The 12,204-nt window shown below is 34.5% G+C and overlaps 1 protein-coding gene across 3 annotated transcripts in view; it reads right to left on the reverse strand.

Moving 5' to 3' along the window:
- The window catches only part of EIF2A (eukaryotic translation initiation factor 2A), a 37,741-nt gene that overhangs the window by 14,143 nt on the left and 11,394 nt on the right, over positions 1 to 12,204 (reverse strand). For all 3 annotated transcript variants that reach the window (XM_082654668.1, XM_082654666.1, XM_082654667.1), the window contains 7 exons: positions 8,848 to 8,922; positions 5,718 to 5,836; positions 4,502 to 4,601; positions 4,060 to 4,142; positions 960 to 1,033; positions 672 to 816; positions 371 to 487 (listed from right to left, as the gene is read on the reverse strand). In XM_082654668.1, the coding sequence (XP_082510794.1) occupies positions 371 to 487; positions 672 to 816; positions 960 to 1,033; positions 4,060 to 4,142; positions 4,502 to 4,601; positions 5,718 to 5,836; positions 8,848 to 8,922 (713 nt within the window). The remainder of the gene's footprint in view (positions 1 to 370; positions 488 to 671; positions 817 to 959; positions 1,034 to 4,059; positions 4,143 to 4,501; positions 4,602 to 5,717; positions 5,837 to 8,847; positions 8,923 to 12,204) is intronic.

Here is a 12,204-nt window from a genome sequence, read left to right on the forward strand (position 1 = left end):
ACTAGTTTTTCACAGTTAACTCATCAAAACAAAATATGAAGTGGTTAAAACTCTTCAGTTCTGAAGATGGTGCTAAACACACTACACCAACTTGCTGTCATAATTAATTAAACAAGTCCCCAAAGAGCTATTACAATGGAATTATCTCACTCAGCAAGTTCCCTACTAAACTGCTGGCATAACTAAATTAACTAATTGGATTCTGTCAAAATAAGGTATGTTTGGGGATGATAAGAGGAATTTTATCTTAAAGGTTATTAAAATATGCGAGTTCTATCACTTGATCAAGAACTTAGATGATATCATCTTTATGGCACTGTATTTTTTACTATCATTTATTCTATTAAAGGAAGACTGCTGGAACACTCACGTAATTGCACCACAGCACTTTCTCCATTTGTGGCAATGTAATGCAGCGTCTGTTCCCCATAGTAGGAAGCTCCTGTCTTGTCAACATCAGTACTAGCTATTACCAACACAGCAGTAGCTGTAAGGGTAAAAACTTTAATTAGATTTAAAACACAAATTAAACTAATGGTGATTGTAACAAAGCACATGTAAATTTTCACTGAATAAGCACTGATACTCTTTTCTTTTTCTATATACATAGGAATATAAGTCTAAATTAATGCTTGATAAACAAAATGGGAGATAAAATATATTTATCATACCTTTTTTATTCCATAGCATTGTAACCTTATCAGCCTTAAAGAAACTTTTATTGGCTAAAGCTGCATGAGGTCCATCAAAGTTGGGGTACTGATATAATCTAACAAATGAAGGTGCACCCTTACTTCCTGGAACATAGACAGCCACCTAAGATACACAGACATAAATAATGATTTAAAGTTTTTGAAGCATATAAACTAAGATGGACATGTTTTTAAAGTCACTAAAAACTAGGAAAAGGTTTAATCTCATAATATTCTACATGAACAAACAAAAACATTAGCAGTTACCTTGTACGGCTGGGGTCCAGGTGATAACACAAAATCATTAATTTTTTTCAAATGCAACTTATTTGCAAATGTATCTAAAAAAAAAGTAAATGGTATTAGATTAATGAGAGAAGCTAATAGAAATATCTCAAATTCTGAATGAATTATAAAAGCTTAACGTAACTATACACAAAACAGCTCACTGTAGTCTCATGTTGGTGAGGCAGAGTAACAGAGTGGAAAAAGCATGGGTGAGTGAGACAGACCTATGCTTGAATTCCTACTCAGTCACTGTGTGACCTTGGGCAAGTAATGGGATTACATACCTAATTCCTAGTGTACAGTGCCAGGCACACAGTAGGTATTAAATAAATATCAGTTCTCTTCTCTTAAATCTCTGAACTAAAGTAGTCTTAGAGCCCATTTGATGGGACAGATGACCCTAGCTTGCTACTGTAGAACGTGGAAATGAAAATTCTGTAACTAATGTGATAAACAGATCCACAACAATGATAATCAACAATAGTAACTATAACAATGGCCGATATTTGTTGAGTGCTTACTCTGTGCCAGGCAGTAAGAAACCACGTTATGAACACTACACTCTCCTAGTTAACGGGATCAAGAGCTATTACTCTTTCTTTGTTCAAATATAGAGACCAACAGCTATTCAAAAGTAGCATACCAAACTGCTAAACTGGCAGCCCCCTTCTTCTGGCATGCTCATAAAGAGGCAAGGAAGATAAGCGAGCAAGCTAACCCCAAATTAGTGGGGAAAGGATTAAGCCTCAAAAGCAGGAAATTGAAGGGTAATGCTAAATGACTGTGTAGATGGTGTCAAAATCAGCCTGCATGCCATCTTCTGTACATGTGAACATTTGCCAATTCCCATTCTACTTTCTCGACTTATGATGGGGTTATGTCCTGATAAACCCATGGTAAGTTGAAAATATCATAAGTTGAAAATGCATTTAATAAACCTTATGTACTGAACATCATAGCTTAACTTAGACTACCTTAAATATTAAGTGCTCAGAACACTTAATATTAGTCTACAGTTGAGCAAAATCATTAAACACAAAGGCTATTTTATAATAAAGTGTTGAATATCTCATGTAATCTATTGAATAATCAACTGAAAGTGAAAAACATAATGTCTGTACAGGTCCAAAAGAGTTCTAAGTGTATCAATTGTTGACCCTTGTGATCATGTGGCTGACTGGGAGCTGTGGCTCACTGCTGCTGCCCAGCATCACGAGAGGGTACCATTCCACATGGCGCTAGCCCAGGAAGAGATTGAAATTCAAAGTACAATTTCTACTGAATACATAGCACTTGCACACCATCATGAAGTTGAAAAATCTTAACTCAAACTATTGTAAGTCAGTGACTGTACTAAAAAGTGTCCAGTCACCAATGGAATATTCTAAGGACAAAAGGAACTGCAAAACTTTCTTCTTTAAATTATTTTTCAGTAATCATGTTATAGGTGTTACTATTGGTATTGCTATTCTAAGAATGCTATGTGGTCAATGAAGAATAAAGCAAATGAATAATTATGTGGATGTGATATTCTCAAACTATCACCCCTGTTATCCCAGAGAAACACATTCTTGGTGTTGGCAAAAGGCAATACAGATATAAGATTAAAAAAAAAAAAAAAAAAGGCCTAGAAACAATGATCTATCAACACAGTAGCAATGAGAATCCTCTACACCCAGACTGTGGTCTCTAAATACCATTTTCCACTAAAAGGGAGCAGAGTATATTGGAGAATTGGCTGATTCTAGGTGTATAGCAAGAAATATACCAGATAATCCTAGAATGATTTGTCCTACCATGTAGCAAAAAAGTCATTAAAGACTAATTGACCAATGATGTGACAATTTGAGAATCAGTAAGAATAGTAATTAAAATGGATTGAAACACATCATGTTTAAATCCATAGTTCATTAGGTTGGGGGTGGGGACTAATCGGTTGCAATGGAGATTGCTAGAGAAAGAACTCATTTTATTAAAAGTGATAAAGGAGAAGAATACTTATTTTGCCTTTCCCATATAAATGGTCCACTAGGTAACCAAACAGTAGAAAGGGGAATTTCTCCTTATAGAGGTAGTACAGCTAATAAATGATAGGGGAAGGAGGGAAACTATAGTATCACCAATTTTTAACCACGCATTGAACATTAACGCCAATTAACCATACAAAATTAAAGACAATGAGACATTATGTGCTTCTTGATAAAAGAATTGAACATGGCCTTATGATGTAGTCTTGCCCTCAGCTCCCCAAAAAAGAACTTGAAGCTGATCAACTCTGGATCCAAATAGTTATTTACAGGAAACAGATGAACATGTTAAATTACAGAATGGGATACAAGAGCAAAACTCAAATATGGGAGTATATATAAGACAAGTAACTTTGTTTCTTAAATAATAAATTGCAAGGGGGAAAAAAGAATGAAGAGGGAACTTATAGCTTAAAGAAACTTAAAAGATATATAAATCAATTGCAATGTGAAGGACCTTATTTGGATCCTGAGTTTTAAAAAAATTATCACATTTTCAATTATTAGAAATTTGAACACTGACCAGATATTCTATAATCTGTGATAATGGTATTATGACTAAGTTTGAAAAAAATATTAAGAGCCCTAATCTTCAGAATACATACTGAAATAGTTATAGGTAAAATTATACGATGTCTACAATTTTCTTTAGCAGAGTAGAAGAGATGGTAGGTGGACAGATGCATGGATGAAGAAGGTTTGGCAATGGGCTGATGGCTATGGGACTAGGTGTCTACTTTTGTATTTGAAATTCTACACAACAAAATATTTTAAAAATTTGTATCACAGAATTTCAATAGCAACTAAACTCAGAAAGAGGTACTCAAATGTCTTAATAGTAATTATTAGATAGTAAAAGTTTATTATAAAAGAATGTTTGCGTTATAAAGTTTTACTAGCAATTACACTTGGAGTTATTCAAATGAATTACTATAACAGCAACTGTTAATATATTAACAGTATTTAGGAGAACCCTATGATACCATATAAGGCAATAAAAACTGTACATATTTATAGCAAATAATAAAATTATTTCATAAATCTTTCCATACTAAAATTGTTGTTTTCAAAGAAGTGAACTTCATTGTTAACATTTCGGGCACAAAGAGTTTCATCTTCTGACCAGGATGGACACCTACGTTGAAAAGAAAGAATATTAAAAAATTTTAAATAGAATGTAACATCATATGTTAACATGTTAAAGTTTATGATATTGTTTACTATTTAAGGAAAAATACTTATAAATATGATGTCAAGTCAGTTACTAATAGTTTTAGTCAGCATATATAATAGAAAAATATTATTCCTTTTGATTCAAATACTAAATAAAAGATCAAGTTTTTACTCTATTACATTCTCACATACAAAATCCTTAAAGATCTAGATTTTGATCTGAGAAGTTATTTTCTAAATCAATACCAGAGAAAAAAATAACATACAACAAAGATATTTAAAATATTTAAAAATAATTAGTATTTTAAAGCATTTATTTACCAATTTTGCATCTTTTTCTGGATGAAAGACTTCAAACACGTCCCAGTTTTCACATCATAAAGTTGTAGGTTAGGTATCCCAGCTGTATCATCTTTAGAAGCTGCCATAAAAACAAAAATTTTTGCAGTAATTGTCTCCTAACACTAGTAAAAAGATTTCATTCTTAGAAAAAATTTGAACAAGATTATAAAGATCGGGTAAGAGCTGCTTTAAATCAACTTTCCCCTTTAGCTTTAATTATAGATTTAATCATCCATTCCTAAAGCTATGACAATATGACGGCTGTCTGAGCAGAATTTTGTTATTTCTGAAATGAGTTAATTACTACAGTTTTTAAGAATACTTAAGAGATTAAGTGTGACATAGCTTGCTGTTAAACAGATTAAACTGTCTTATCACGAAAGCTGTGTCTGTAAGTCACACACATGAAAAAAAGTTATATAAAACCACTCACAGTCTTCAACTGATTCTCAATTTCCCTTTTACTTACTTGGAAAAATAATATTCATTAGAGTCCATGCCTCTTGGAAGAACGAACTCAGGAAGTTCATAACCCAACAATGAGCTACTATCATATATTTATTCAACAATATCCACATTATTACAAAATGCTTCTTAAAATAAGCCCTATACCGGGACCCAATATTTTATCACTGATCTATGAAGCACAGCTATATATTGGGTTGGCTAAAAAGTTCATTTGGATTTTTCTGTAAGATGTTATGGAAAAACCCAACGAACTGTTGGCCAAGCCAATAAAATGTTCATATAATGTATATTAGATCTTTAAATGCGTTAGAAAATGACACATCATTTCCTACCTTTGTCACACCATAAACATTTCTTAGATGTTGTGTCTACTGTACTTCCTCTTTCATTTATAATTATATAAAACGATTTTTATTTTAAAGGTCATTATTCTTCTTAATTTTTGCGATCTTCTCTATCCATTGGTTATTTACTTTACAAATTTTCCCTTGAGCTTTTTTCTTTTCCTCTATCTCATGATGGATCTTCTCACTAACTTACTATACCTTGAAATTACTTAAAGTACATTCTATTTGGGGAATACAAGATTCATTGTCAATTAAAAATATTCTCAAACACTATTTACTATCATAAATATTAATTACTTTCCTATAAGGTTATAAACCTCCTTTTTTTTCCCCACTGAGTTGGTCCTGTCAGAATATTTTTACAATTGGAAAATACTTACTAGTGTAAGGCTGCCACGTTGCCAGGACAGTGTTTTTTGGCGAGAACTCAAGGCAAACTGTCTTTGGAAGGTCGAAGGAGTGCAGTTGTCCCTTGTTAGTGACATTGATAACATTTATTCTGGTTTCAAAAGAAATTACTTCAGCAATGAAACACTGTTTCACAATAGCCAGCACTATCCAAAACATTCATACTTCTTTTTAAGTACAGATCACTCTAAAGTGTTCATTCCTCATAAAAATCAATTTTCAGTCAGTTCTAGAAAATATCCAATAAACACTTTAACGTAAAAGAGTGTACATTTTACCAAAAGGCCCCTATTTAAGGCTGGTGTTGGGAAGTAGTATAGAATTTGCACAAAGATACAACAGATACCACCTTCAACCAAAAAGGAAAAAACAGGCCTTTAAGCGAACACAGAACAAATCTACAGACAAGCTGACGAATTTCAAATCCAAGAGAAAATGAAAAGTATCTATTTTTTAATTTGAGTAAATGGAAACTGCAGCGGCTAGGGAAATCAGGAAGGATACTTTTGATGTCTATAAAAATCTCAGAAGCAGTCTACAAAAGATATTACTGTAAGAATTATCGTGGTACAATGACAAAAAAGACAATAATTGTAAAAAAAAAAAAAGCAGTTTCCACTTTTGGGGACACTTTCTATGAACCATGTTCTGGTTTAACCACTTTATGTACATTTTCTCATTTAATCCTCACAACAATCTCATAAAACAGGTATTATCATCTCCATTTTACAAATGGTAAAACTGAAGGTTAGAAAAATGAAATGATCTGATGATTTGCCCAAGAGCATACTCCTAATAAATGCCAGAGCAATGCTCTGAAAACTGTTTGGCCTGACTTGCTCTTACGTAGTCCTTGTGGTGAAGGAAAGAAAGAAAAAATAAAAGATACTCCATCTCATTGCAGAAGTTCCTTAAAGTTACTTTGTTCAACTCACGTTTGAGGACGCTGGGTTAGGATAAGTGGCAACTGGTAAGAATAAACAATTACCATATATTATTTAAACACAGAAACATACACACAAACACACACACCTATGACTGTAGATTCTTTACAACTTACTGTAAATTACATATTTTAGAATTACATGAAGCTTTCTTTTTTGTTGTTGTTAATAAACTTTAAAGTTATTCTTAGTTTAATGAAGGGTGTTTATTTTAATTTAATAAGCACACATTTAAGGAAAAATCACAGTTACAGCTTCTGACTTAGTTAACCGTGAACCCAGCAAAGACCACAATCAATACACTATATCTGTTTCTCTTGCCCCAGGAACAATATGTATTGTTATGGCTGCAGCACCTTAAGGAAATAAATGCTAGAACCAGGTATAAAAAAATCTATTAAAAAGATGGACACAACACGTAGGGACATATTAAGAGGATTGAGTTGAATCCAACAGAAAACAAAGTGGAGATATGACATATAAAAAATTAATAATAATTGCCAAAGTGAAAATAGACTTACTCAATAAACTGTAAGCTAGTAGAATAACGGATTCCTCAAAAAGATAACAGGCAATGAAAAGATGTATGATACGTTCCATCAGATAGTAAATTTCTATCAACTCATTACTCAAATAGTGTAAACTAAAATATGGATTTAGGGACTTCCCTGGCGCAGTGGTTAAGACTGCACTCCCAATGCAGGGGGCCTGGGCTCGATCCCTGGTGGGGAACTAGATCCCACATGCATGTTGCAACTAAGAGTTCCCATGCCACAGTTAAGACTCAGCGCAACCAAATAAAAAAATATATATATAAATATTAGAAAAATAATAAAATATGGATTGGAAAAAAAACCCCAAATACCCACAATAGGTTACACCTAAAGAAATAAGAAAAGTTGAGAGTACGTCCTTTCTTTGAGGCTGAGAGTAAGACTGTCTGTTAACACTGTGAATAGGACCCAATATAATTATATTCTTAACAATTTGAGAGTAGTAGTTTGTTGGTTGGATTCAATAACTTAAAAAAAAAATAAAATACTGATGAACATTTTTAATTATAAAAGCTAATTCTGCCAGCTACTTATAGTCATAGAAATGAATCAACTAATTCAACGCAATCATTTTAGCATTTTTAAAAATCATGTGTTAATCCAATCTGACCTGATAGCTGAAAGACCTCAGAATATAGTACCACTGTGTAAGAAACATTTAAAATATACTTTTCAAAAGGATGCAATCATTTTTCCCCCTTTAAAAAACCTAAGATATTATATCTGGCTAAAAACAACAAAAATAACTTTAAACCAAGCAACAAATATTCAGGCATTTTCCTGCTGTGAACTGAAATACAGTGACTATGGAAAACTGAAAAGAATTGGTTTTCTAAGTGAAATTATGAACACTGAACCAAAATACTTTTTTTTTGGCAAGACCAATTTTGTAATCTGATTATTTTATGTAATACAGACTATACCAAACATACTTTTGAATAACTTATATTTAGATGACATGCTGTTATACACAATAAAACTAACAGTAATAAATATAGACAGTTGTTAATAAGTTAACAGCAAAGATATAAGGTATCTACCATAAACAAGCAAAGAGAGTTATTCTCTAAATGTTAGTGCAGAACTTAAGAAACCCTAACCAATCACTTAGAGCACTATTTAAAACAACCTCTCAGCTTCTTCTGCATTAAATTAATTGCCCTTTTTTTTTTTTGCTGTACGCCGGCCTCTCACTGTTGTGGCCTCTCCTGTTGCGGAGCACAGGCTCCGGACGCACAGGCTCAGCGGCCATGGCTCACGGGCCCAGATGCTCCGCGGCATGTGGGATCTTCCCGGACCGGGGCACAAACCTGTGTCCCCTGCATCGGCAGGCGGACTCTCAACCACTGTGCCACCAGGGAAGCCCCATATGTTACTTTTTCATTCTAAGTAACTAGAGAACTCAAAGAAGTCCTGGCACATAAATAGAAACTAACAACTTTGTAGATGTTCTATGGATGTTATATTGGAGATAATACCTAACAGCACCAACACATTAAAAGATGGACTTTATAAATGACATCCAAATACATGTTATTCACATAAAACAATTATGTTTTATATTCACAACACACACATAACATGTTATATAAATGAACACTCACTTTTCTCCGTTGCCCCAGGCAAACAAGGTTCCATCCTTACTAAAGGTACAGGTTTTGCAATTTTTCCCAGATTCTCTGAAAATAATAAGAAAAAAAGCTTAAATTCATAAGCATTAATACTTTAAAAAATCTGATTAAAAATCCACAATCTTACCACAAATTTAATGACTAAGAACTTACATAAATTTTAGAAAATAATTCCAAAATGCTTTAGTCTACCAAAAATACTTTCTCGCTTAAAATGCAGTGCCAACTACCACTGTAAGGCTGGAAATTGATTTTATACCAACAGACCAATGTTAAGTAAGAAATAGAGCCCTTTTGGGTAAATAACTAGTTGGTATGAAAACCCAAAAATGTAGGTGTATGTGGAAGCTACCAGCTGTCAGCCCTTATCTTGAGAGAGCTGAAGGATTTCAACACGGAGGTTTTGTGAAGAATTTCCCAAACTACCTGCATAACAAAACAATGGTGGATAAAATATCCTCAAGCGGCCAAGAGGTGACCCTGGATTTCAAGGACAAAGACCTTCCACCAATTTCTCATGTGCAGAGACAGAAAGTATAACAACGATACGAGGATCTTCACATTAAAAAAATATGGATGCAGGATTCTGTACAAAAACTAACCTGTGGAACTAGAACTTCTTGGCAACCTTCTATCAAACGATCAAAACTTTAAGTACTGTATTTCTCAACTGGAGATGGCTACTGTGAGTACACCTCCCAGTGATAATGAAGACCCAAACAGAAATGTGTGCATGTGTGTACAGTAGATGTCCATATGTGTAGTCACAACATTAGATCAGAACTTTGTGGCTAACAAATATCTGAATTGTCAAATAACGACACACACAGAACTGACCAGTACACCCCTTCTAAACTGGACAATGTCTTTGTTTCTGTTGTTGTTGTTTTAAATAAATTTATTTATTTTATTTATTTTATACTTTTGGCTGCGTTGGGTGTTCGTTGATGTGTGCGGGCTTTCTCTAGTTGCCGCAAGTAGGGGCTACTCTTGGTTGCGGTGCGCGGGCTTCTCATGGCAGTGGCTTCTCTTACTGTGGAGCACGGGCTCTAGGCACACGGGCTTCAGTAGTTGTGGCTCGCGGGCTCTAGAGTGCAGGCTCAGTAGTTGTGGCGCACGGGCTTAGTTGCTCCGTGGCATGTGGGATCTTCCTGGACCAGGGCTTGAACCCGTGTCCCCTGCATTGGCAGGCGGATTCTTAACCACTGCGCCACCAGGGAAGTCCTGGACACTGTCTTTGCATTAATTCATCTGAAGATGACATTTGTGTTTCTGCAATCATACAATAATGGTAGCTTATCCTCAGTGTATAGTTACTAAAACATTTTTTTCTCACTCCCTTACATAAATAGCTATGACCAAGATGTCCTCCATTCTATACTTGTGCAACTTATTTCTGAACCTTAAGGCAGAATTTTACAATTATTCTTTTTAAATCTTACCCAACTTTTGGTCTATTATTCCAGCCTACTGATATCTACTTATATCTTCATTTTCCCTTTTAAAAGCATTAGTCATTCCTCACAGATTTAAGTAAAATATAAGTTATAAAACATAATTCTAAGCTATCATCTAAATTAATTATGAGAATATTGGATGACCTTTTAACAAGCTCCTGTGGCTCACCAATAGTCCTTCCCTCAAACTAAATCAACTTATTAGTCAGCTGACTTCACAGCTCTTAACCAATGACAACTCTGTCACTAACATCATTCAACCAAAAGACTTTCTCATTTCTCACATACTTTGCTAAAATCATGTTTATAGTTCTATTCTGATGTGTCTGGAAATTCTACTCAGAAAGGAAATGAGATAAACGTGAAACAATTTATTCTTAGCAAGCTCATTTTGACTCCAATGATTACCTCCTTATTGTAATGATTATAAATTGTCTTTTTAATAACTCATTCTAGAATTCTGTTTAAGAATGAAGGCAAGCTTCCTAGACTATAGTATCCAGACTTCAAATCTTTTCTTAATTTTGGCATTTGGAAAATTTTGTCTATTTCCTTCTGGAACAACCTTTTAAATGAAAAATTTCAAATATACACAAAAATAGAGCAAAAGTATGATAACCCCCCTACACACTTATCACCAAGCTTAAATAATTATTAACTCATGGTCAGTTTTCTTTAATCTACTCCCTACTTTCATATTTAATGCCAGAATATTTTAAAGCAAAACCAGATGTCATATCATTTTACTCTATACTTCAGTATGCATCTCTAACTGACGAGGGCATTTTTAAAAAAGAGAACCACCACCATGCCACTTTAACTCATGAAATAAACAATAATTCCTTACTATCATTTAATAGCCAGTATTTGGATATCCGGTTTTTTAAAAGCTCCCCAAGTCATTCTAATGTGCAGCCAAATTCAAGGACCATTCATCTAAAAGCCTGATTAGAAGCAGATTTTAAAAAATCTTCATAGAAGGTAAGTACCGCATAGTTCCTATTGCAACTTACCAGGAGACACATAATGTCTCCTTGTTCTGCTCTTAGTGATGCTGAGATTGTACTGGACTCATTATGCGCCTGCTCAGACTCACCTAATCCTTCCTGCTCCCAGGCACCAGCTATTCAACGAAGAGACCTGGCCACCTCATCTCCTAATACCACTGGTTGTCTCAGACTCTCCAAGAATGAAGGCCCCATTTCAGCACGGCTTCCATTATGCCTATTGCAGTAGCAGGAAGAGAAGCACGGGCACTCAGATTCAACCAGAACAGATCAAAAGAAGATTCTGGCTGCAGACCAATTTCGTACCCATCCTCTTCAAAACAGATTGTTCTAAGGCACAGTGGTTCTATACAACCTCTCTGGAGAAATTCTGCATGACCAAGCAACTTGGATGGATTTTGTGAATCTGTGGTCAGTTCAGTGCACCTCACTCTGTATTTGCTTTCACTTCTTCCTTGTCTCATTTCCTTTCCCCCTCACTCCTGCTGCCTTGGGATTGCACACCCCAATGAAGCGCAGCACAAAAGCTTTAACACAGACTCTTATTTTCTAAAGTGGTGCTTTTCAAATATTAATGTGCATACAAATCACTGAGGAGCTGGTTAAAATACAGATTTTGATTCAGTAAGCTGCGAAGGGCCTGAGATGTTCTGATGTTTGATTTCTGCACTGGCTCAAGGTGATGCCAGTATGGCTGATCTTGGGCCCATACTTCCTGTAACAAGGTTCTAGAGAACTGAGTCTAGTAAAAAACAATGGTCAATAGAGTCAGATGATGGCAGCCTGATTATAAAGTTCCCTATCAACAGTTCATCTAACAGCATCTTTTAATGATCATTTGTGTAGATCTGTCCTTCTCAAAGTGT

The sequence above is a fragment of the Grampus griseus genome (genome assembly GCF_964374135.1).
Source record: "Grampus griseus genome assembly, chromosome: 5".
Classification (NCBI taxonomy): domain Eukaryota; kingdom Metazoa; phylum Chordata; class Mammalia; order Artiodactyla; family Delphinidae; genus Grampus; species Grampus griseus.